General features: G+C 47.7%; 1 protein-coding gene across 2 annotated transcripts in view; it reads right to left on the bottom strand.

The window, feature by feature from the left end:
• SMG6 (SMG6 nonsense mediated mRNA decay factor) overlaps positions 1 to 27,178 on the bottom strand; it is a 1,283,123-nt gene that overhangs the window by 59,214 nt on the left and 1,196,731 nt on the right. For both annotated transcript variants that reach the window (XM_086955188.1, XM_086955187.1), the window contains exons 17-18: positions 8,358 to 8,569; positions 3,773 to 3,854 (exon numbers count right to left, since the gene is read on the bottom strand). In XM_086955188.1, the coding sequence (XP_086811314.1) occupies positions 3,773 to 3,854; positions 8,358 to 8,569 (294 nt within the window). The remainder of the gene's footprint in view (positions 1 to 3,772; positions 3,855 to 8,357; positions 8,570 to 27,178) is intronic.

The raw sequence follows: 27,178 nt of genomic DNA, 5'->3' as shown, positions 1-27,178 counted from the left end.
AATATTTTCTTTCCATAATTCTCATACCTCTTGGATTCCCGATCAGGCGGAGCCAATGGGAGTGCGGTCTGGTCAAGTGCCCAAAAGAACGTCTGTCAAGGCCTCATTAAACGGCAGCAGAGGCTCTGTTGAGCTTGACTGCGGTTTAAGGACCTCAGTGAGGAGGTACGTCCTCACGGCCGCGACGGGGAGCTCAAGGCCCAAGGCCTTGGCTGCCCGCGTCAACACCACACTGAAGGTTGCCCACACCTCCGTAGCCAGGGTGGGGGGGGGGGGGGGGGGGGGGGGGGGGGGACAAAACCGGTGTCTGGCAAAGTGTCCAGACCACTGGCATCCCCAAGTCCACCTGTACAGTCCTCCTAGGACTGACACTTACGTGTCAGAGGGTCCTCAGACCCCTCCTCTTCACCCATCTCCTGATATTCAGGGTTGTCAAAGGACGGGGCAGGTTCATTGAAGTAAAACTCCCCAAGCGGCGTCGAGAGCGGCGCCGCTGCGCCGGAACCGGGTCGAGGGAGGTATTGGGGACGGTGCCGCCCGAGGAGGGCGCCGGAGGTAACACCTGTGGAACCGGCGCCGGTGAGGTCGTCAAGTCGACCGGCGACGATCCAGATCCAGAAGCGGATCCAGTGGGGCCCTGCGGCGCCGGGGCCAAAGCACCCGGTGGCGTCGGGCCGAAGCACCCGACCCGCTAGGGCCCCCAGACGGGTCCGCTGGGCCCGAAGGCGCCGCGGAACCTGTCGGAGGAGAGAGGGACCTCATGGCCATGAGGAAACGCTCGATCTCCTCATCTCCTCCGGCGTCGCTTGCTGTCCAGGGACCGGAGGGTATGGGGCAGGTCGCGACGCCCGCGACTCCGACGGAGCCGCGTGGGCGGTGTCACCCGAACCCCCGGCCGCGTCGCGGGGAGTCGGAAGAGCGATGACGTCTCTTCGACTTCTTGTGCTTACCTGACGACGACTTCGACCCGGAGGAGTGATGTCGACTCCCGGAGCTATGATGGCTCCGCCCCCGCGACCGGTCCCTCGACCTCCGTCCGGACTGGGACCTCTCGCGCGGGGCCGACTGTCGGAGCTCGAGCCGCTTGCGGGACCGCTCCCGCCTAGCATTCGAGGTCAAGTCCTGATAGTCGGAGCAGGTCTTGTCGTCATGATCGACGCCGAGGCAGTGGAGGCACTGAAGGTGAGGGTCGGTGACCGACATCAGTCGGTCGCAGTCCCCGAAAGGCTTAAAACCTGGCATCCCTATCGGCACCGATCGGAGTCAAAGACCCGGGAAATGATCAAAAAGATCTCAAAAAAAGTTAGTCAAAAAGTGACTAAGGTACCACTTCGCCGACGAGGGACGCGGAGCCGCAGACGACGCCTGCCGACGGGCAAGGGTACTGCTAAGCAAAAACGTCCGGATCCAGTCTGACGCCTGTGGATATTCTAAGGTTAGGAATCTAATACTAACCTGCTTCTTTCAGATATAAGCTACCAATAAACAAATAAAAAAATATAAAAATAAATAAATAAATAAAGTGCACACCCTACTGTTCAGGGTAAGGTGCATTCAACCCAATATTGTTGGTCAAAACAAAAACTGTGTCCTATTGCATAACAAGGTCAAACTGGGGGCTTAAAGTCACTATTCAGTTTCTTCTGTATGTAAGGATGTGCTGTCTATCTAATAACTTGCTCTCAATTTATAAGGGAAAAATTAAAAGAAGCTAGAAACATGAAGACCACAACCTCAATTGTCTCAGTGTAATTGACTATCATAAAATTATGCCATTAAATAGGCATTTAAGTTAAAAAAAATCCCCTTCAAATTGTGCAAGGTTTCCACATACATGAGGTATTATTTTATGCTCTTAATCAATTCAGTAAATATGCCATGATAAAGAAGGTTATGTTATTAGCATTTGTAAAGAATGTACCAGCCACTGATGTGGCCATGTAGCGGTTGCTAACTACCAAGTTTTGGGCAGCAACACTTGTATTAAGCGATCTTAATATATGTTGGAGCTTGGTCAGTGAGACTGCACAATGAGTTCAAAGGAGTTTGCCTAAATTGATCAGCGAATGTCGAAGCAAAATATGCAGAGTATGTTATACACACAAGTTGTCTTTCGAAAATGCTCTTGTAATGGAATTAGGCTTGGGCGTAGTTTGCGGATTTTTGCAACATGGAACGCTGTGAAGTTACAAGACATCTCCGCGAAATTCCACAAGTGGCGGAGTGCAGTGCGAACTGCAGTTTGGGCAGGTATTCCTGCTGCTCGGGTAGAAATTCTACCTGAGCGGCAGCTCGCGATCGATCAGGGAAAAAACTCTGCCGCAAAAACTCCGCAAACGGAGTGAAGTTCACCGCCACCGGCCTAATGGAAATATAGTTGTAGGAGTTTGACAAGCCTCAGGTGAAAATGTAGAAATGTGGTACTAACAACAATGTGTTTGCCAATTGGTAGCCCACTGGTGTTGTGGTGACGGGGCCTATGCAGGAGGATTATGCGAATTAGGGCTGGGATTTGGCAGGTAGAGTTCAGGCATGATGGCAGGGGACAATGTGAGAGTTCAGTTTAGAGTAATAATTTTGGTGGGCTAGATGTTGGTGCTGCAGTGAATGCAAAAGTATGAGATGCTATGCAAGAGTGATGAGGTGCGAGCTGCCCCCTGTTGCTAGGTGTCCCTGCACAGGAGACAGAAAATGTCACATTCTTTGGCCTTTCAGGAAGAGGCCTGAGAATGTGTTCAACCTGGAGTGGGATTTCTAGAGTAGTGACTGAAAAGTTCTTTGAGCAAGATCAGTGTCACAAACGATAGTTATGTACAAAGGGCTTTCTGGAAAGATAGATGTCTGTGTAGGGAGAAGATGCGTCTCAGCTTGTGTACCATAGCCTTTATTGCACAGTATTGCTAGTAAATATTCCGAATTCTGTTTCAATAACAGCACTGTGTGTTGATGTGGAGAAATGGCACAATCAAGTGATTTAATGCAAATAATTCAGCCTGTTAGAATTATCGCACAGCACTGAACATCTTCCAAATAACTTCAGTGGCAGCTGGTAGGGAACGGTATGGGGGGGAATATAAAAACAAAAACACTTACCTTTTCCGACTGCCACATTTCTCCTCCACTTCTCTGCTCCGGAAGAAGCTGCAGGAAGCACCTGGCATACAGGCTTACCTGAGCCAATCACAACGCTGCAATGTAGCGCTGTGATTGGTCTGAGAGCCGTGAATCAGCCATTACAGCCTGGTGGGCAATATGCAAAGTGCGCATGGCTGCTTGGCCGTCTGAAAACCGCAGCCAAGCAGTCATGGGCACTTAGAGTGCACAGTCCTCGCCTCCTCCCACCCTGAGCCCCCGCCCTGCCCTAACCCAGCCTGCAGCAACCAAAAATAGACCGATAATAACCTTGTTATTATCATTTTCTTTTTTCCCTTTTAATTGCTCTATGAGCAGTGAGGAGACGCTCCTCCGCCTAAGCGGAGGAACTGCCAGTGAATAACTGTGGCGGTGATGGGACATTCTAGTTATGTTCAATGTTGAAGACAACCATCGATATGGCACTTGTAGTCTTGGTATCTGTGGGGCTGATGCACAGTGGTGGTAGCTGCATCACATGTTGAGGTATGGTTCAGCAGTGTGTGTCCGGGTACGGGAGGAGAAACTGGGTGCAGCAGGACAGAAAAGTACTGCAGTAAGAAAGTTGAGCATGGCGTGAAGTATTAGAGTAGAAAAGGGCAGAGTTTCCCCTTGAAGTTAGTGTGCTCTTCACCAGTACCTTTCTTGGCCGGCATGAAGTCTTTGGCCCGATCCTGGCAGTAGTGCAGGCAGCAGGAGAGAATCAGATCATCATTGTTTCCCTGCAATGAAAAGGTCAACTTTCAAACTGTAAAGTCTCATACATCATGTACAGAAGATTCGGAACACAAAAGGGGTACTGCCCTACCCTCCAGGTGACAACTCTCGTATTCCATCACTGTCGCTCCACCCAAGATAGAAATTTTGATTCACACATAATTCTACCTCCAGTACTGGTGGTCCAACTTGGTCTACTTTACAGAACAAGCATTGGCGAAGCCAAAAGGTCTCGCCTGCACCAGAGCTATTGGCTTTGCAAATGTCGTTTAGCCATGTTGTATGTACACCAGCGTGGCTGCTGTTCAGCATTGCTAAAGATTTGCAGCGTAGAGGAGTGTGGTATGAAGTAGAGTGAATTCTCGTGGCATGGAAAAGAGTGGAGTGTCGTAGAGAGGCAGGGTAGAGTAAAGGGGCCGAGTGGAGTAGAGGGGCATAGTATCATGGCATAGAATGAAGTAGAGTGCCATACAGTGCAGTGGTACAAAGTAGAGTCTTGCAGAGTAGAGTGCAGTTGTGCAGCGTAGAGTGGATTAGAGTGGAATGGTGCAGAGTGGAGTAGGGTGCAGTGGCGTAGAGTGGTGCAGAGTAGACTCAAGTTGGGTAGAATGGAGTGGTGCAGGTTAGCATACAGTGGCAAAGAATAGAGTGACATAGTGTAGTGGTGCAGAGTGGTACAGAGTGCATTAACGTAGAGTGTATTGGCGTTGAGTGCAGTGATGTAGAGTTCAGTGGCCTACAGCGGACTGTTGTAGAGTGCAGTGGGACAGATAGAGTGGTGCAGAATAGAGTAGAGAGGAATATAGTAGAGAGGCATAGAGTAGAGAGGCACAGAGTGGAGTAGTGCAGAGTAGAGTGTAGTGGATTACAGTGCAGTGGCATACAGTAGAGTGGTGAAGGGTACAGCGAAGGGGCCTAGACTGGAGTTGTGTAGAGTGCAGTGGCGAAGAGTGCAGTGGTGTAGAGCAGAATGGTGTACAGTGCAGGGATGTGGGGCGGCATAGAGAGGAGTGACATTGTGCTGAGTTGGGTATAGTGGCATGGAGTGCTGTTGAGTGCTGTGTAGTGAAGAGGCACAGAGTGGTGTCGCGTATCGTGGCATCCAGTACAGTGAACTGGAGTAGTCGACTTGTGTAGAGCGTTGTTAAGTAGAGTGGTGTGGAGTTCATTAGCGCAGAGTGGAATGGTACAGAGTATGGCGCAGAATAAAGTGGTGCAGAGTAGAGTAGCATAGAGTGCAGAGGGATACATACAGTGCAGCATCGTACAATGCAGTCATGTAGATTAGAGTGCTACAGAGTAGAGTACAGTGGCATAGAGTACAGTGACAGTTCAGAGAAGAGTAGAGTAGCAAGAAGAGTGCAGTGGTGTAGATTGTGCAGAGCAGAGTGGAGTACTGAACAGTAGAGTGGCATAAAGTACTGTGGTACAGAGTGGAGTGATGCAGAGCAGAGTGGCGTAAAGTGTAGCTGTGTAGAGTGCATTGGCATATCATCAGAAGAGTGCAGTGGCATAGAGAGCAGTGGTGAGGAGTTGAATGTCACAGATTGCAGTTGTGTAGAGCAGAGTGGTGTATAGTGCATTGGCATAGAGTAGAGTGACGTTGAGAGAAGTGGTACAGAGCACAGTGGTGCAGAACAGAGTGGTGTAGATTGCAATGGTGTGGAGTACAGTGGCTTAGAATGCATGGCTGTAAGTGCATTTGTTTTGAGTAGAGTGGTGTATAGTGCACTGGCGTAGAGTGCAGTGGCATAGACTAGAGTGGTGCAGAGTAGAGTGCAACGCTGCAGTATAGAGTGTAGTGACGTAGAGCATAAGCGTAGTAAAGCATAGTGGAGTGACAGAGTAGAGTGCAGTGGTGTAGAATGGTTTAGAGTACAGTTATGTGGCACAGAATCTAGTGGTGCAGGGTAGAGTGCAGTGGCATAGCGTGGTATACAGTGCAGTGGTACAGAGTACATTAGAGTGGTTCCAAGTGCAATGGCGTGGCATGGTACAGAGTAGACTGCATTGGCATGGAGTGTATTGGCGTAGAGTGCAGTGGCGTGCCGTTAAGTATAATAGAGTGCAGTGTTGCAGAGTAGAGTAACATAGAGTGGAGTGGTGCAGAGTACAGTGGAGTGGCCTAAAGTGCAGTGTGTAGAGTGCAGCGGTGCAGAGTAGAGAGATGTAGTTTGCATCAGCACAGAATAGAGTGGTGCAGAGTAGAGAGGGGTGCAGTGCTACAGAGCAGAGTGCAGTGGCATAGAGTAGAGTGGCACTGAGTGGAGCGGTGAAGAGTGGAGTGGCCTAGACTGGAGTGATGCAGGGTGCAGTGGCAAAATGTTCAATGGTTAAGAGTAAAGTGGTGGTGAGTGCATTGACAGAGTAGAGTGGTGCTGAGTACAGTAGAGAGGCATGGAGTGGTGCAAAGTAGAAAGGTATTGTGTGTGGTGGGGTAGAGTGGTACTGTGTGGAGGGGAGGGCCGTAGAGAGTTGTGAAGTGGAGTGTCATGGAGTTTAGTGGAATAGAGCGTTTTAGAGTGCATTGGCGTACATGAGTAGTGCAGAGTAGAGGGGTGTGGAGTGCAGTGTCATAGAATACAGCATCGTAGAATGTAGTGGCAAAGATTAGAGTGGTGCAGTGACGAGTAGAGAAGCTTAAGAGTACAGTGGTGTAGAAAACAATGGTATGGAGTGCTGTGGTGCAGAGGTGTAGAGTATAGTGGCCTAGAGTACAATGGCATTGCATGGTGTAGAGTACTGTGCATTGTCAGAGAGGTGCAGAGTAGACTGGCATAGAGTGCAGTGGCGTAGAGTTGTGCATGCTGTAGTGGCATAAAGTTGAGTGCTGCTGAGGAGAGTGGTGTAGAGTAGATTGGTGCAGAGCAGAGTGTAGTGACATAACATGCAGGGGAATAGAGTGCAGTGGTGTAGACTAGAGGAGTGTAGAGCTGTAGTGGAGTGCAGTATTGGAGAGTAGAGTGTCATTGAGAGTAGTGTCATTGAGAGTAGTGGTGTAGAAAGGCGTAGACTGCAGTTGAGTAGAGTGGGAGACAGTAGAGTAGTGTAGAGTGCAGAGTACAATAGAGTGGTGGGAAGCAGAGTGGCATAGAGTGCAGTGACGTAGTGATGTAGACTATAGTGACGTGGAGTGCAGTGGTGCAGAGTAGATTGGCATAGATTGAATTGGTTAGGAGTAGAGTGGCGTAGAGTGCATTGGCGTAGAGTGCATTGGTGTAGAGTGCAGTGGTGTGGAGTGCAGTGGTGTGGAGTGCAGTGGTGTGGAGTGCAGTGGTGTGGAGTACAGTGGTGTGAAGCGGCGCAGCGTAAACTGCAGTGAAGTAGGGTAGGGTGGTGTAGAGTGCAGTGGCACAGAGTAGATTGTTTCAGAGAAGAGTGAAGGGGCGTATAGTGGAACGGAGCAGGGTAGAGTGGTGTACAGTGCAGTGATGTACAGTGTAATGGTGTTGAGTAGATTATAGTGGCTTAGGGTGTATTGGCATATTGTGCAGTGGCATTAAGTGCAGAGTTGAAGAGTAGAGTGGAGTGATGCATTGGCATAGAGTATAGTTGTGCAGAGTAGAAACGCGTAGAGTGCAGTGACTTGGAGTGACATGGAGTGGTGTAGAGTGGCATAAAATGGAGTATGCATGGTGTGGTAGCTCACTGCAATCACAGACAACACATTTTCAATTGAAATGAGAACTACATTTGCACAGAATTTCACTGATAAAAGTATACAGCACACAAATGATAATGTGTGAATATGTCATTACCTACCTACTATATTGATTTTTTAAATCTTATTAAAATGTTAGCTTCCACCACACTTCAAGAATTACAAAAAATGTGCTTCATTTGTGCTTTCCTAATTCTGATATATTCTGAAATATCTGCTCAGTTCATTTACTGAAATTAAAATAATGTGTGCTGGAAAAAGCCTTTCCATTCACAGCAGGAAAAGTAAACAGCAAATTTGCTTGGAAGGCAGAGCCTAACATATGACTTCTGTCTTTGGATGCACAGCAAATATGACAAGATAAGATTTAAAGGCCTGGTGACAGAAAGCAAGCACTTGTGAAAGAATACAGTAAATAGGCTATGCCCCATGAGCGGGATGAACTCAAGCTGGACAGTCAGAAACAAAACCACCAAACAGATAGCAATCAAATGTTAGTTGCAAACCAAAAAGCCAATGGTAAGCAATGAACAGAATGCCAGGGAAGCTTTTCGAATGCCCCATAGATGTCTTTAACAAACCAGATAGCTCTGCTGTCTGGTAGGTGTCGGCCTAAAAAGGAATGCTACTCAACCCCTTTCTCACAGCCGGCAGTGTCAGTGCCTTGCCTCTTCCACTATGACAGCGCAACTCCAGCTTATGCCAGTAACATAATTTATTGCTGGTGTGCCTCCTCCCGAAAACATTATTGGTGGTGCACCTTATTTAATTCATAAAAAGGACCTTGTTCTGCATCCCATCCCTCTCCAAGTGCAGCAATAGAGACCCTTTCTTGGTGAGGCCGTACCTTCTGTCCAGTGGTGTCCTCACTGCGAAATGAGATGGACTCAAGCTCATTGCCACGGCTAGTCAGTGCCCTCAGATAGGAGTCTCTGCCCTCAAACCGCTGCTCCAGGAATTCCACAGCCTTCTTTGCCTTCTCCTGCAGCAGACGGGCGTGGCCTGCAGCACGGTAATCTGTCTCTTGACCTTTCGCCAATCCATCCAGTTCATTGATTACTGCAAAATATACAAAGATGTAAAGAAGAAATGGCAAGAAGAGTACACGGAAAATGACTAGCTAACAGTAAGACCCCAGAAGCCCAAACCAAACATTCACAAATAGATAAGAGAGTACTCTAACCGCTGCTCAATGTTACGACTGTAACTTTGAAGACTATTCTGTAATAACACATATGTCTAGGTTTTTACTCATTAGTTACTCTGTAGCCATTGTCTTATGATGCATCTGCACCCCAAATAACTCACCACGATAGATTTCGCTGCTAAGAGTGAAGAGTAAATCAAACTACACTCTGCAAGTAACAGTATCCAAGGCCCTGGGTGAGTGTGGAAAAACTAGTTTCAAACACTAAAATTGCCCAGATCCTCCACACTGCACATGAAGCAGGGGAAAAGATTGACAGCCCAAATATAGATTTGGTTTCGAACTGTCAAGCTAGCATACATATTCCATTTCACATTAAAAACAAGCATTTGCAATGCAATGGTCTCGGCATCATTAAAGGTAGAGTAATTGGCATTGCTCATGACATTTCTTTTTTTTTCTTTAAATCATAAATAAATGGCATTGTCATTTACATTGCCAATACACAGCACTCTGCACTCAACAGCACACACCACTCTGCACCTGCACTCACTGCTCTGCACACTCACTCTGCACTCACTACTCTGCACTCACTACTCTGCACTCACTACTCTGCACTCACTACTCTGCACTCACTACTCTGCACTCACTACTCTGCATTCTGCACACTCACTCTGCACTCACTACTCTGCATTCTGCACTCACTGCTCTGCACTCACTACTCTGCACTCTGCACTCACTACTCTGCACTCTGCACTCACTATTCTGCACTTTGCACACTCTGCACTCACTACTCTGCACTCTGCACTCACTACTCTGCACTCTGCACTCACTACTCTGCACTCTGCACTCACTACTCTGCACTTTGCACACTCTGCACTCTGCACTCACTACTCTGCACTCTGCACTCACTACTCTGCACTCACTACTCTGCACTCACTACTCTGCACTCACTACTCTGCACTCACTACTCACTACTCTGCACTCACTACTCACTACTCTGCACTCACTACTCACTACTCTGCACTCACTACTCTGCACTCACTACTCTGCACTCACTACTCTGCACTCACTACTCTGCACTCACTACTCTGCACTCACTACTCTGCACTCACTACTCTGCACTCTGCACTCACTACTCTGCACTCACTACTCTGCACTCACTACTCTGCACTCACTACTCACTACTCTGCACTCACTACTCTGCACTCACTACTCACTACTCTGCACTCTGCACTCACTACTCTGCACTCACTACTCACTACTCTGTACTCACTACTCAGCACTCACTACTCTGCACTCTGCACTCACTACTCTGCACTCTGCACTCACTACTCTGCACTCTGCACTCACTACTCTGCACTCTGCACTCACTACTCTGCACTCACTACTCACTACTAATAAATATGTTGTCAACAGACTAACTCGATGTACTCCCAGGCCGATCTAGTTTGCAGGGTTAATTGGAATTGGCCATAAATCAGTAATTTAGACAACTGATGGGTATACAAATGTAAGAAGTTAAGACCGAAGCCTACATTGAGCTGCACATGATGACTAATGGGGAAAATGTCCTGTCATTTAGAATTTGGCATTCATTTACATCACACGCCTTAAATTAACCACAAGTGCTTTAAGGTTGAACTAATCGATAAGGAAATGGCCTGCTGATATGAAGTACAATACAAGTACAACATTACTGACATGAAAAACCTATAAATTAGATTAGCCCAATCACTATATAAAACGGATGTGACACACAGGCTAAACAATTCCACTCATCTCAGCTACGTGCAAACGGCGCAGCTGTCATCGTACTTCTCGCGCATTGCTGGGTTTCCCCGAGTTTATCTGATCACTTTTCCATCACAGCCCACAAAACGTTCACCCGACAAAGGAATATTTTTTTTCCAGTTACAATCATGACACGTCTTTTTTTCTGCTTAACTAAATCACGTAGGTCACGGCAAAAAAAAGTAAATGTAAACGTTAACCAGACGTTCGCCATGCACATGTATATATTAGACACGGTTGACGCTGAACAAACTCAAGTGGGACTTGGCCCCGGAAGTCAGGCACGGTCGCCTGTGACGGGGGCGGGGCCACGTTCACACCGGAAGAGGAGGCAGGCGGAGTCGTAGCGTCTCGCGGCCCGGGGCTCCTGTGAGCGGTGTAGAGCCCCGGGGCCGCGCCAGCAGGAGGTTGGGCGCCGCGTGCTGAGGTAAGGTAGGTGCACGTGTGTGTATGCTTGTGTGTGTGTGTGTGTGTGTGTGTGTGTGTGTGTGTGTGTGTATGTATGTGTGCGACGGTGACGGCGGGGGAGGGGGGGGGCTCGGTGCAGGGGGAGGGGGGGGGCCTCGGTGCACTTGTGTGTGTGTGCGCGCGTGTGTGTATGAGTCAGGGGTGGTGTCTCTGTATGTATGTACGTGCGTGCGTGCATGGGCGCGTGTGTGTGTGTATGCGCATGCGTGTGTGGTGCTTGCGCTTCCCAGGAGACAGCGCCTGGCCACAGCGCGCGTTCCAGTTACAAATTGCCTGGAAGGATGCGCGTGGCCAGGACTGTCTCCTGGGACTGCTACTCGCTGACATAAGATCTCGGCGGAGACGCGCTTACGCGCGTCTTTTAGCCGAGACCTAACCAGTTGGTCCAAGCTTGCCAAAGTAGTCAGTCTGCAAAGATTTATGTAGTTATTCGATATTTATACAGTGGCTCTTATAGCCGAGCTGAAATGTGTCTGCATGGACTGGCCTAGTGCGCCAAAGAAAAGGCTGCTCTGTGGAAAAGAAGAACCCCTAGCATGAGGAACCAGTAACTAGCTCAGGGACTTCCATTTTACCCTGTCCAAGAGGCTGTGATGCTAGTAAGAGTTAGAACCATCAGAGGTTGTTGGGAAGAAGACTGAACAGACATGGAACACAACAAAACGTTGAGATAACCAGCCTGAAGTAGTAACTCTGTTAGACTAGATTATTTACCCGCCAAAAAGTGATACTTTTTTGTTAAAATTGGGGGACCGATCAGACCCAGACAAAGGCCAAACTTAAGGGCCCATTTGGCCTTCTTTGTCCGAGTATCCAGGCTGGGGGCTGCCTGTAGCTCCCCACCTAGATGTAAATGCAGAGGAAGGGAAGCAAACGCAGCAGCTTGTTATCACTTTAATGGCTCATAAGAGGGGCACGATTTTGACTTTGTTCCGACCCCGATACATAATAGATATTCATGCACTGGAAGAATGTCAGATGCGTTACTCTGTCCCAGTGCAAAATAATAATTTAAATACTAGTGATTTTTATTTGGTTTACAGCGCTATTCATCCAAATGTAGGGTGCCAGACCACTTTACAGCAAACATACATATTATAGTCAATAAATCACACAAGTTTGTAAATCATTGTACAGGATGTGTTACATAAGACAGTGAAGGTTACTGGGTGTAGGAGTCACAAATCCGTCATAGCTCACTGCTATACTAGAAGGATTACAATGCAACTGCATATAACAAAAGGATCTCTTTGTTCAAAGCAGTGACCTACTTACCTATCTACATAAAATAAAATCTGCCACCTGCATGTTACATGATGTGCTTTGCAGGAGGTGCTTAATCCTGTATGCTACTTTAAGTTAAAACTAGGAATAGACAAAAAACGATCTTTCCATCAAATGTGTTGACCACCAGGCACCTAAGGCAATCACATCTCATGGAAATGTGCTGCACATGGAAGAAAACAAGTTACTTACCTGTAACTTCAGTTATCCAGTATTGGTATCTTTCATAGATTCACATGCCTGAATCATTCCCCGTCGTCGAGGCGGGAGTCCCACGGTAAATAAAAAAGCAGTACCAAAAGCACTTTGTAGTAGTAGGCCCTAAAAAGGCCTGAGGCCTATATTATAGTAGCCTATCTACATCATTATGCTAAAAAGACCAACGTCTTTGCTCCAACCAATCAGCTTACAGCACCCTCTAGAACCTTCCCTGCAGAGCCAGCTCTCCTCAGATTTTTGTAGCACAAGTGGGAACAAGTATCCCGAACTTAGAGAACTGACTCTCCGGGGAGGAGGGTGGGTGCATGGGAATCTATGAAAGATACCAATACTGGATAACTGAAGTTATTATTATTATTATTATTAAATTTTATAAAGCGCTTAGTCACCCGTGAGTATCCCAGCGCTAAGATCTATACATCTGAGGGTCAGTGGGGCAAGGGGGTGAAAGAGGAGAGTTTTCAACCGCTTCCTGAATCGGAGATAATCTAGTTCTGTTCTAAGGTTGCGGGGTAACGAGTTCCAAAGGCGGGCAGTATGGACAGAGAAGCGCCTTCCTCCCGTGCGCGCCTTCTTGACTCTAGGGATGGTGATAAGATATTCCTGATCAGATCGTAAGGATCTTGGGGCTTTGTAGGGTCTGATAAATTTTCTTAAAATAGGGGGGCCTTTGTCTTGTAGAAGTCTGTGAGCCAGACATAGGGCCTTGAACTTCACTCGCTCTCTCACTGGGAGCCAGTGGAGGAGCTTCAAGGCTGGTTTGGCCGAAGCTCTAGCAGGGGTATTGGTGAGGATCCGGGCAGCGGAATTCTGGATCCTTTGTAATTTGTTCAAGGTTGCCTCAGGGGCGCCTAGGTAGACGGTGTTACTGTAATCCAACCTTGATAAAATAAGGCCTTGGATTAACAGTTTTTGGGAGGTGGGAGGAAGTAGAGGCAGAATCTTCCTGATCGACTTGAGGAGTCCAAAGCACGTCCCGGCAACTTTTTTGGCTTGTGTCTTGAAAGACAGATCTTTTTCGAGCCAAATACCCAGGCTTTTAATCTCGGACTTCGGGTCAGGAGGCGCACCCAGGCAGGGGGGCCAGATGTTCTGTGAAAGGGACAGCCCCTTCTGGCCAAGGAGGAGAATGTCTGTCTTTGAACCGTTAAGTTTCAAAGATGAGCTGTTCATCCATCCTTGTATTTGCGTCAGACAGTTGTATAAGTCCGCTGGTTCTTGACTTGGGTGAGATAGGGACACCACTAATTGAGTGTCATCAGCATAGCTGACGATACTCACTCCAAACGGGTTGACAACCTCCTCCAATGGGGACATGTAGACATTGAATAATGTCGGGCTCAGGTAGGAACCCTGAGGCACGCCGCATTGGAGGGGTGTTTCGGGGGAACGGGTGTCATTCTCCCAGATCTGAAAAGAGCGTTAACCCAGGAAAGAAGTCAGCCAGGTCAGCGCAGTTCCCTCCACACCGATATTCCTGAGTCGGTGAATAAGGAGCTGATGGTTAACGGTGTTGAAGGCCGCACTGAGGTCCAGGAGGATCACTGCCACTGATCCCCCGCGTCCAGAAGTGCTCTGGCCTCCTCCACCGCTGCGAGAAGGGCGATGTCAGTGCCCTGCCCTGGGCGGAATCCAGTCTGTGAGCTTTTAAGCAGATTGTTGGTTTCCAAATATTGTGAGAGTTTGTTATTCACAAGCTTTTCAGCAATCTTACTGGTTCCGGGAAGAAGGGAGATTGGCCTTTAGCTGGCCAAGTCCGAGGGGTCCAGGGAGGGTTTTTTCAATAGCGCCTTGACGACCACAGCCTTCCAGCTGGAGGGGACGACTCCCTGTTGCAGTGAGGCATTAATGAGATGGATAAGGGGGGGGGGGGGGCGATGGTAGGTGCTACTTTCTTAAGGATGCGTAGCGGAGCGGGGTCCCTAGGAGATCCGCTTTTGATGGTTGAAAAGATCCGCTTTTTCAACAGTCACTGATCCCCAGGAAGTTAGACGGGGAGAAGTGGGAGTAGTGTTGATTACTTTTTCCTCGCTCAAGTTGGTGGATGGGATGGAGGCAAGGATTTTCTGGATCTTCTCCTCGAAGAAGTTGGCCAGTTTACGGCATTTTCCCTCATCTGCTTTGGGGTCTGGCGGGGTTCTAAGTCCGGAGTCTGGGACTTTAAGAAGTTCTTTTAAAATAATAAAAGATTCCTTGCTGGAGCAGGAGGAGTTTTCTATCCTGTCTTGGAAGAATATACTTTTAGTCTTGCGAAGGGCGGTCTTGTAATTTTGTAATGAGGTATGGGGCATCCTTCTTGACAGTTGACTTATCCTTCCTCCAGGAGCGCTCCGTTCTTTTACATTCCTTTCGTAAAAGATTGAGCTCCGGAGTGTACCAAGGGGCAGGGCTCACTCTTTTGGTATGCTTGAGGGTGGTAGTTTTGGGGAGGAGTTTGTCAAATAAAGATGTAAGCCAGGAGTTGAACTGTTTATCAGCGTAGACTGGATCGGTGGAAAAGGCAGGGATGGAATTCATAAGAATGGTGGTCCATTCGCCTGGTACAAGTTTGTGCCAGCGCCGGTCAGTAACCCAGGTTTTGGGGTGTTGGGTGGGTGATATAAAGAAATACCAGGAGATGGGGATTAAGAAGTGGTCTGTCCAGGGGAGTGGAAGGGGGGGCCAGTGGTGATGTCCGTGATGTTGGTAAGGACAGGATCCAGAAGGTGTCCCTTGTCGTGGGTAGGTTCTGTATTGACTAGCCGAATGTTAAATGACATAAGGTCAAGAAGGAGATCAGACGCTGTTAGATCGGTAGGGCCTGATAGGTGGAGATTGAGGTCGCCCACGAGGAGGAAGTTGGGGGAGGAGGTAGCTATCTGTGACACAGTGTCAACAAGAGCATTAAGGAATTTCCCTGGTGTTCCCGGAGGACGTTAGATCAGCAGCCCTGAGAGGGAGTGTACCGGGGATGTTTGAAGAGCGAAGTGGCAGCTTTCGCAGTCTTCAATGTTGGCATTACTGGTTCTACAGGCAAGGTGTTCTCTGTGGATTATCGCAAGGCCCCCTCCTCTGCCCCGAGGTCTATGAAGAGTTTGAATAAGGTATCCTGGGGGTAGGACGTTGACAATATCAGAATCTGACCAAACAGAGAGCCAGGTTTCTGTAAGAAACAGCACATCCAAACCTTGGTCCTGTATCAGCAAGTTAGTTTCGTGAGCATGCTTAGGGAGGGACCGACATTTAAGAAGGCCCATCTGTAGTCCAGGATTACCCAGTGGTCAAAGCGACTGGGTTACAGCGTTCACAGTTGATATAGCGTTTACCTTCTACGTAGGTGTAGCGACACTCCAGATTTTTTTCCGGGTGGAGAGCCCGGAGCATGTCACTTGTGTATACCAAACGGTCACTTGGTGAAACGGGCAGAGTCCCTGGGCCTGGGTTCGGCTGGGCCCGGACGGGCCCAGACGGGCTTGCCTTAGGCGCGCCTTCGGCGCGCTGACAGCGCGTCCGCTGCGCGTACGTGAAGTGCACATTTTTTTGTAGGCGGAGGGGGCGTGGCCTCGAGCGAGTGGGCGTGGCCACAAGACCGGCTCACTCGCTGATGGCGGCGAAGAACTGTCCGATCCCGCTGCAGCGTTTAGCTCTGCTGCGCGGCGGTGGAAAGGTAGGAGTAATGCCCCAGTCACAGTTCAGTCAAGGGAGGGAGGTGGGATTTTAAAAACAATTCAGAACACACAAATTGTTAAAATATCAAGCGCAACTTTCTCGTTAAAGTGCTCCCGGCTGTGCCTCAGGAGTAAGATCTAACCGGAGCTCGCCTTCAGCTCGGTTTATGTAGGCGGAGGGGGCGTGGCCTCGAGCGAGTAGGCGTGGCCACAAGACCGGCTCACTCGCTGATGGCGGCGAAGAACTGGGCGATCCCGCTGCAGCGTTTAGCTCTGCTGCGCGGCGGTGGAAAGGTAGGAGTAATGCCCCAGTCACAGTTCAGTCAAGGGAGGGAGGTGGGATTTTAAAAACAATTCAGAACACACAAATTGTTAAAATATCAAGCGCAACTTTCTCGTTAAAGTGCTCCCGGCTGTGCCTCAGGAGTAAGATCTAACCGGAGCTCGCCTTCAGCTCGGTTTATGTAGGCGGAGGGGGCGAGGCCTCGAGCAAGTGGGCATGGCCACAAGACCGGCTCACTCGCTGATGGCGGCGAAGAACTGGGCGATCCCGCTGCAGCGTTTAGCTCTGCTGCGCGGCGGTGGAAAGGTAGGAGTAATGTCCCAGTCACAGTTCAGTCAAGGGAGGGAGGTGGGATTTTAAAAACAATTCAGAACACACAAATTGTTAAAATATCAAGCGCAACTTTCTCGTTAAAGTGCTCCCGGCTGTGCCTCAGGAGTAAGATCTGGTTAAGTTACAGGTAAGTAACTTGTTTTCTTATCCAGTATTGGGTTATCTTTCATAGATTCACATGCCTGAATCAGAATAGCAAGCAGTAAGCCAGGCAAAGTCGGTTGCGGATGGTGGGAGACTTATTGCAGTGCACCCCCATGAATGTATAGTCAACAACCAACAATCGCCTAGAGATTGATCTATTAATAAATCATGTTCAAATTCAAAATAGAAATTGTGCATTTTCCTTCTGGAAAGGAACTTTAAGCATCATAAAAAGCACACAACATGTTAACATATTTTTGCATATTTAAGGCAATCTATTGAATTGCATGTACAGTATATGAAATAAGCCAACATTAGTACCTGAATGTACTCCTTATGGAAACAGGTGACGTAAAACAGCTTGGCCCACTGCCGCATCATCCTGATTTGCTGATTGTAGGCAGTAGTGCCTTGTAAACGTGTGGACATTCTTCCATGTCGCAGCACGGCAAATGTTCTCAAGCGTCCCAACTGCAAACAAAGCTGCAGACGCTGCCACAGCTCTTGTGGAATAAGATCGAACAGACCTTGTCAATGGTCGATTAGCCTTGATGTGACAGAATTGAATAGCGGATGCTATCCATCTTGAGATTGTAGCTTTAGTGACCGCTTTTCCCAATGTGGTCTGGCCATAAGCTACAAATAGTTGATCTGACTTTCTCAAAGTCTTGGTTCTCTGAAGATAGAACTTTAAGCATCGTTTGATGTCCAAAGAATGCAATGTTCTTTCAGCCGGGGTTGAAGGATTTGGAAAGAAAACTTTCAGCTTGACAGGCTCATTTAGATGAAACTGGGAAGGCACTTTTGGTATGAACGTTGGATTCGTCCGCAAAGTGACAAAGTCCTGGGAGAAATGCAAAAAGGGCTCCTTTATGGTGAAGGCTTGAATTTCTCCCACCCTTCTTGCGGAGGTTAGCGCCAGTAATAAAGCAACCTCCATGTCAAGAACTTTAGGTCAGCTCTATGGATGGGCTCGAACGGATGTTTCATCAGCTGCGATAGAACAGTGTTGAGCTCCCATTCCGGTGGTGAGGGCTTTACTGGAGGATAAGCCCGGAACAGACCCTTCATAAATTGTTTGATTAGCGATGAAGAGCAGAGTGATTGAGTGTTAGCCATCTTTCTGTACCTGGATAAGGCCGCTAAGTGGACCTTTATTGACGAAAAAGAAAGACCAGATTGTGCTAAATGCAATAAATAGGGTAATATCTTCTCTGCTAGCGCCTCTATAGGGTGTAAAGCACTAGAGATGCACCATGCGCAGAAACGCTTCCACTTGAGACGATAAGTTTTTAATGTACTCTGGACTCTTGCTTTCATTAAAATGTCTCGGCAGTCCTGAGGAATTTGGAGATGTTCGAATTCTAGGAAGTTAGGAGTCATGCGTGCAATTTCAGCGATTGAGGATCTGGGTGAAGTACCTGACCCTTGTTGCGTGACAGTAGCGTTGGGGTTACCAACAGTCTGATCGGTGGTTCCTGAGAAAGTAGCATGAGTTCCTGGAACCAATACTGGCGAGGCCACTTGGGAGCAATTAGGAGAAGGCGACAACTCTCCAACTTCATCTTGCGCACCACTCGTGGAATCAGAGGGATCGGAGGAAAAGCGTATGCATATGTCCCTGACCATCGCATCGAAAGGGCATTCCCCCTTGAACCCTGTTGAGGGTATCTGCTGGCGTAGTACCGGCATTTCTTGTTCTGTTGGGTTGCAAATAAGTCCAACTTCGGCTTGCCCCATCTCTGAAACACATAGTTTAACTGGTTGTTGTCCAGTTCCCACTCGTGGCAATCTGACAAGGACCTGCTCAGTTTGTCTGCCAAGGTGTTGTAGAGGCCTCTGACGTGTTCCACCTAGAGAGTTATGTTGTGAACTGTTAACCATTGCCATAACTCTTGGGCTTCCCTGGACAATGTTGCTGATCTCGTTCCCCCCTGCTTGTTTATATAAAACATGCTTGTGGTGTTGTCCGTTCTGACCAGGACCGAGGATCCTGCTATCCTGGGGAGGAACGCTTGAAGAAGCAGGCAGCAAATGGCTTTCAACTCCAGACTGTTGATGTGGCATTTTTTGTGCTGTTGAGACCATTTTCCTTGCACCTGCAGGTCCTGGAGATGACCGCCCCAGCCCCCCATGGACGCATCCGTCGTCAGAATAAAATCCGGAGGAGTCTGCAAGAATGACAGCCCTTGTTCCAGATTGCTGAGCTGAGACCACCAGTGTCCAAGCAAGCTCCTAGAAACAACAGGTTTTGTTTTGGATTCAATTGAGATTTGCTCTTGTTGATTGTGAGGCCTAGCGATGTGAAGAGATTGCGGCATATTGAAATGTCGGATCTTACTTTGGCTTTTGATGGACCTTTCACTAACCAGTCGTCCAAATACGGGAAGACCTGTACTTTTGCTGCCCGAAGAGCTGCTGCCACAGGAGCCAGGCACTTCGTGAAAATCCTTGGGGCCGACTTGAGGCCAAATGGGAGAACTTTGAACTGATAATGGGAGCCAGCGACAGTGAAACTGAGGTACTTTCGATGTTTTGGGTGGATTGGGATGTGGAAGCATGCATCTTCCATGTCCAAGGAGGCCATGTAATCTCCCTCGTTGAGGCAACTGAGAATGTCCAAGAGGGTGACCATTCAAAATCCCTGCTTCTTGAGATATCTGTTCAGATTGCGCAGGTCTAGGATCGGTCGCCATTCCCCTGTTTTCTTTTTTATGAGGAAAAAACGGGAATAGAAACCTGCCCCTCTCCGATGGTTTGGAACCTTCTCTATTGCGTTCTTGAAAAGCATAGTTTGCACTTCCTTGAACAATAAGTGAAGACGAGGGGGAGGGGGACCCCTGGGCGGAGTTGTTGGAGGTTTGGTGATGAACTCTAGGGTGTGACCATGCTGGACCAAGTCTAACATCCACCGATCCGTTGTTATATGCTGCCATTGCTGTTGGAAGGCAGATATCTTCGCGCCCACGGGAAGGTAGGGGATTAAAGGTGGCGCCCAATTGCTCTCACTGTTTCTTGTGATTGTCTCGTCCTTGATTGTTTGCGCGCCTTCTTCCTCCTTGGCGAGAGAAACCAGCCAATCCAGATTGTCTATACGAGGACTGATAATTCTGGCGCTATTGTTGTTGATACTGCCTGCCTTGCTGGTAATAACTTCCTCTGGACGAATAACCTCGTCCTCTTGCTCCTCTGAACGATCCTCTTTTATACTGCAACGACCCTAGCGACTTCGCAGTATCTGTGTCAGTTTTAATCGTTAGGAGACCCTCATCGACATGCTTCCCAAAGAGGGACTCTCCGTCATATGCCATATCCAGTACTTTCAATTGAATTTCTGGACGAAAGGTAGTGGCTTTCAACCACCCTTGACGTCTCAGGACAGCTGCCCCAGCCAACTGTCTGAAATTCGTGTTCGCCATATCTAGAGCGCAGTCGATGGATTCTTCCGCTGCAGGCTCTCCTTCCATTAGAATTTTTCTGGCTTCTTGCCTTTTGTCCTCTGGTAATAGCTCTATGAAGCCAGCCATTTCGGACCACATTTGGCGAGCATAGCGCCCAATAATCGCCAAAGAATTTGCCACTCTGATAGATGCTGCAGCCATGGTGGAAAACTTCTTCCCAATAAGGTCTAAGCGTCGCCCCTCTTTATCAGGTGGAGTAAAAATAGGGGTAGCTGGGTTCTTCGACCTTTGTTGCGCTGCCTGAGAGATTACTGAATCCGGGCGCGGATGACCAATAAGGCACGCCGGACTAGAGAGTGGAGCACGATATTTCTTTTCAATTCTTGGCAACACAGCAGGCACAGATGCAGGGTTTTTCATTATCTTTATGCCTTCCTTCCAAATATATTCAATGATGGGAATGGCTCTAGATATCTTACTTGTTTCCTCCTTAAAATCATGGAGAAAACACTACGTGTGTTCCACTGTCACCAGGAGCTTGAATCTGGTTGAAGCTCTCAGCATCAGGTTGTGAAACCCACCTACATCTTCAGGCGGTGAATCTGAAGGCTGTGGAGTTGGAGGGGATGGCATGGGGATGACGTATTCATCCCATGGGTCTGATGAAGGTACGTTAGGCAACTCTCCATCTTCTACTTCCTCTTCCGATGACGTATCTGTAGTTTGCGGAGGCAAAACCGGTGGCGGGGTTTCCATGACTGGAGAAACCGGTGGATCTTGCGGATGAGGAACGACAGCACTAGATTGAGGCATGTGTGGCGGAAAACGTTGCTTATAATCCGCCAGCATAGCCTGTAAGTCTTGTATCAAGTAAGGCGGTAACTGAGTGACTTCTGGGACCCTAGGCCGTCTCTGATGTTCCAATATATGAGGCACTAAGATATCCTCCTGGTAGTAGTGCTCAGCGTAGGATTCGTCTTCATCATCATCCTGGCACTTGATGAGGAGTTCGGATGGGTGACGTGCCACACCAAAAGCACCTTCATTATCGTCGTCCTCAAAATCATCCTCTTCATCATCGGCATAAGATTCTAGAAGATGAGAGGGCATAAGTGGCGATATATATGATCCTTGTTGTCTCTTGTAAGACACGAGTTGGAAGTTTTTTGTTGAAATCGGCGTAAAAAAGCCTGATTCCCAGCGGTAGGCTTCAGCAAAGCTGATTCCATCAGTTTTGATTACACCGGTGACAAAGGTGCATCCATTGCCGTCGTCGACGGGTTTATCGTCGACGACGAAGGCATCGTCGTTGATGGATTTGCCGTCAACGGGACCGTCGTCGATGGGCTTGACGTCGACGGGACCGTCGTCGATGGATTCGACGTCGACGGGACCGTCGTCGATGGATTCGACGTCGACGGAGCCACCGTCGACGGGATCGTCGTCGACGGAGTAACACAAGCCGGGCCCGTCGTCGACGGGGTAGACGTCGATGCTTTCTTCGTCGACGAGACAGTCGTCGACGGCGGCATCGATGACTTCGTCGACGGGCTCTTTTTGGACGACGAATGCTTCGTTGACGATGAAGTCTTCGTCGACGAGTCGTCTACGAGGGTTCTTTTTGTCATTATACAAATCTTTGTAGACACAATAGGAGCAGTGATAGATGCAGTGGATATCATATCCATAGAAGAAGAAGTCGAAGTAGAGACAGTAGTCACTGGAGAGGAGACAGTAGAAGTCTTACTCACAGTTTTCTTTGCAGGATCGTTAGTAGCTGAGGCTCCAGAGACAGAATGTTGGGATCTCTGTGAAGAGCCTGAAGTGGAGCGGGAGGTTTTACCATGCTTTCTCCCCTCACTTGTCTTATCCTCTTGAGACCTCGCCCTCTTGCTAGAGGTAGAAGCTCTATCATCATCATCCGTGGAAGAGGATTTAAGCCACAAAAGGACTCTGGCCTCCCTGTCCCTTAAGGTCTTAGAAGGGAAGGTACGGCAGATCTTACAGTTTTTTGCCTCATGTTTGGGATAAAGGCAATAAATGCAGTCCTTATGCTGGTCATCCACATGGACCCTCTTCTTCTCGCAGGTTCTGCAAGGTCTAAATAAGGCCTTCTTATCAGACATCTTGAAGCTTTGAAGAAAAAACTGAGTCAAGACTCAGGGAGACTCCCTTCCACACGACGTGCGGTGAAAATCTGAGGAGAGCTGGCTCTGCAGGGAAGGTTCTAGAGGGTGCTGTAAGCTGATTGGTTGGAGCAAAGACTTTGGTCTTTTTAGCATAATGATGTAGATAGGCTACTATAATATAGGCCTCAGGCCTTTTCTAGGGCCTACTACTACAAAGTGCTTTTGGCACTGCTTTTTTATTTACCGTGGGACTCCCGCCTCGACGACGGGGAATGATTCAGGCATGTGAATCTATGAAAGATACCCCAATACTGGATAATATTACGCCTGGTGGGGTAGGCTGGCGGCAGAGTTAGTTTGTCAATCCTTGGGTAAAGGAACCTGTCACGCAGTGATGTCACTTCCTGTGATTTAACTCCTGCAATGCCCCTCGCCGTGATGTCACTTCCTGTGATCCTACTCAAGTTGGAGAGTCCCCCTACTTCTCTTTTTTAGGACTTGTGCCCTGTATATGAAGCACATGCACATCACTGGGTGTGTTATGATAGGGCCCAGCAAAAACTGTCGCCACATCCTTCAAACTCTGCCCTCTCAAGCGTTGAGGTCCTCTAGAGAACCGAAACCCTGGTGCCCATGATCTGTCAGCCATGAACACAGATCCAAAGATATTGTAATTTGAGGCTCTCAAACCTTGACCTGGACCCTAAAGAGAGCAGAACTTCAGGACTTCAAGGGCACCAAAATACCTTGATCGCACTCAGACAATTCTAAGAGCCAGATCCAGGACTTTGAGGTCCCAGTACACCAAAGGCACAAGACAAATAAACCAAGACCAGTTAGTTTTACAATGTCAATTATTTTTGCCTCTCTAGCAACTCCAACAAACAACCATGAGCCAAGAGGTATTACAGGACACTGTTAGATGGTAAGCAAACTGACTGCGCCGTCCCAGGTTCCCAGCTACCATCCCAACATTTATGGACTTTTAATTCCGAAACCCAAACAGCCTCAATTAAACATTGTGCCAATTCCTAAAGAACTCCCTAAAGTCACGCGTGTTTCCTGTTCTGAGAGGCACAATGCCAAACTGAAGATAATTCAGGATAGTCAATAAAATATAGAATTCTCAAAGGGCAGACTTCAAGAATAAAAAAAATATCACATACTAAACGGGAAGTCTAAGCTCTCTGTGCCTTACAAATAAACCTATTTATCCTATAAACAGAAAACTGGGATATTTTGGCTAATCTACATGCAGGGGATACAGATATGAACGGAATGATGAAGAAAATGGTAGAAAAATCCAAATGGAATGGAATAACCTTCTAGCAATGAATGCATCAAACTTGTAGCAAGGAGAGATAAAGAGCCTTTCACTGGGTTTCATAGCGCCATACCCCACATTGGTTTCCTGATTGCGACACAGAAATCTCTCCACAATGGCATTAAAAGTACGAGCAATGCTTTTTCGCAATGCACTCCAATAGGCTGACTTTGAATTTCCATCTGTCACTATGGTGCACCATATCTGCCACACTAGCGGTAGGAATTCTGGCGCAATTAGTTAGTATATAAGCAGAGGTTCTTCATCAAAAAGCCTGTCTCCGCTGGGCAGAAGTCGCTTTGAGGGGAACCTCGATCAGAAAATCGGAAATGTACCACACAAATGGCTACATGCATTGTTTTTTTTCTACACTGGGGCTATTTCTTTGCATGTTAAAGGCGGAATACTAACCTTTTGGGAAGCCTGCCACACTTTGAATGGCGGTCTATCGTTGGGCTATCTTTGTCATACATACTCATACGGTAGGTGGGGTGGTGAAATCACCATAATCTTTGCTGGAATTAGCATTTCACTATGGTGGTCCCGATGACATGTGAACATGTCTCCTTTAAGAGATACCTTCCATGGAGGAAACTGGAGGGACATTTACACCGAAGGCACCTGCAACAGGTCTGCTCGACCACAAAAAATGTGGTTATAGACAAAAAAATCTGTGCTGCTTTTAATTAAAAACATGTTTCAAAACAAAATCTTTAATTTCCATGTTAAGCATAGGGAACCCTAACTTTGTAAATTGAAATTATGTTCAATGGAAAATGTTACCTGACTCCGCATTTCCCAGAAATACACTATGATGAAATGACGAATCTTTTACAGAAAGTGAGTGACAGGCAGCACTCCATGGAATGCTGAATGGACACCTTCGTGGAGGGCAGAAATGGTTCTTGAGGGGAGGGTGGACTGGAAAGAATTGAAAGACAGTTTCCAGGGTTAATGAGGTTGGAGGCACAGCATTGTTGGGAGAAGGGCCTATGGCATGAACTGCCTAGCATGGGTGGATGAAGGGAACGTGGAGTGCGGAGCATAGCACGGCTAGGACAAAAGTGAATAGCACAGAGGTTAGAGAGGCTATGTTAGGAACAGAGAGGCAAGAGCAAAGCAAGCTTAAGTGAAGACACATCGGTAGTAGAGAGCACAGTGTAATGGAAGGAATAGTGAGGTGGCACCTGCAGACCAGTCTGGCGAAAGAACAGTGGAGTAGGGAGCAGTACTTGTGTGAAAGGACAGGGTTGGAGAAAGCATTTCAAGGCTTCGGAAAGGGCAGTGTGGTGAAGGGCAGTGCACAGCTCCTTATTGTGAACGGGGGGACATACAATGATTGGTTCTTGGGGTTGTTTCAAGACGGCACGCATCGTAAACAGCTAAAAATAAACAACCTCCCCAAACCTATGCCGCAGTCCCTGGCCTTCTTTACACAAGGGCATGTTTGTAGCACCCAATATATTCTCGGCCCCTTGAGCACAAAGGATATGTGACAGCATCCAGGAGCACGAAGTGGCCCTAAAACAGCCAGGCACCTTCAAGGTTAGTTTGACAACAGTGGGATAATTCTGCATGGGTGCCGAGAGTTAGTGAAACTCAACCAGAGGCACATCTGACCACTTCAGAGTTTTTGCGGCCGAGTCAGACCACCCAGGAGATGGTCCGCACTGCCAGGGTGAAGGAATGTTTACCAATAACTGCAAGGACCTTTATGTTTCCGTGCGAGCTTAGTAAGGCTGTAAGCAGCGTCGGGCCCAATTTTGGCTGGTAGCACTGGGATGTATGTAGAGGCCAATGACTTCACTGCAGCTGCCAAACCTCGAGACCAACCACAGCAATTATTTCACGTGGCAGACTGAAAACCACTCTCCCAAACACTGCCCCTTAAAAACATCCCAAAAAGTCAGTTTTCTCTTCGAGAACTGCTAAGCTAAAAAGAGTGCTCCACAGTTACTCTCTCTTGCACCGATATCCAGAAATTCTTCAAATTGAGCCCAAAAAAGGATACAAATAGTTTAATATTTTCAATCCCAAAAAGGCACAAATCATTAAGAAAAACACTAAATGGAATAGGTATCCGATCACGTCTTGGGACCAATTCAATTTAATAGGCCTCTGACAAAAATACAGCTTTTGGTACATGTGAAATTAGCAAATTATCAACTCTCCTACATATAGAAACTACAATATTTCCTACACCACTGATTAATAGCTGGACTGAAATGCCTTGCTGGTCTCCTTTGGAAGCACGGACCACACTTCAGACTGACTAGCTGTGAAGCCCCACAAATGTGTGCATATTGACTCATAATAAAGTAACTGCATAGGCTCCAACTAGGAGCAATATCCTCCAAAACCCTGTGCACCGTATACATAGTCATACCTCGAGCAAAACTCCAACCCCAGCTACAAGATCTCACCATAATGAATAACAACCCTAAATATTCTAAAAACACCTAGGCCACATCAGAGAAACCCATAACAGAGTAAATACAACCACAAAATGCATAAATATCCAGCTGAAAACATTTTAATATGTGTCCACTCAGTTAAATTGTAGGAATATACTCTTAAAATTACTAAGGGCAGCAAATATAGTGTGTGAAAAATGTCTGTGAAACACTCTTATATCAGAAACCTTAGTGTACTCGGAGCGGCGACAAGAAAATGCCATAACTCTACCTATGATGAGGGGTTGGCCATGGCCAAGGTCACCTAATGTTATGAAGCCTCCCACTTGGTTATCAATGAAAGGCTCCACAGCCTGCAAATGATCCAGTATATACAGCAGAATTATAGTGTTCCAGAACCTCTAAGGGTAAAACACTCAACTAATATCACACCAGCACCAGAGTGATAACAGATGTATGGCAAACATTCCTTTCATAAATGGAGTGGGCGGCTAAGCTTACAGGAGAGACCTCTCTGTGGGTAGGCAACTAGCTCCCTCTGTTTTTGCACTACAGGGATTTGGAGGATGGGATGGGATGGGATAGGATTTGGATATCCTCCTTAAAGTAGGCAATGTTCTCAATAAAGGTCAAGTTACCTGGGCCTACCAGAAGACATGGCTTGGACAACTGCCCTTTTGGCACCAAGAGGGGTAGCCAAATCAGCTAGATAGAGACAGATGCAATTTAAGCAACTGCATTGAATGTCATATAAGCCCAAACACCTGTGGCGAATGTGCAGGGAGCCTTTCCTGCTTGCCTTAGTTGCCAGATCCAGGATGGTCGTTTTCTTCTTACAGTTTGGTCATGCAGATTTAGTCACCCCTTTTGGGAGGGGGAATAACAGGTGTTTTTTTTTTTTTTAGAGGTTTTGAGTGAACATGTGAACAATACACCAGTGGTGGCATTGAGGAATGTCTTTTGAGAGGAGGATTTCGCCCAAGAGGAAAAAGCCCTACTGGGATTGGAACTAGCACTGGCGAAGAGCACTATTGCACACAATTGGAGTAAAAGAGTGTCACGTATGACTACTGGCTGTTGG

The sequence above is a fragment of the Lissotriton vulgaris genome, chromosome 2_1 (genome assembly GCF_964263255.1).
Source record: "Lissotriton vulgaris chromosome 2_1, aLisVul1.2, whole genome shotgun sequence".
NCBI classification, from domain to species: Eukaryota; Metazoa; Chordata; class Amphibia; order Caudata; family Salamandridae; genus Lissotriton; species Lissotriton vulgaris.
The sequence above is the reverse complement of the archived record's forward strand: the minus strand, read 5'-3'. Positions and strand labels throughout refer to the sequence as shown.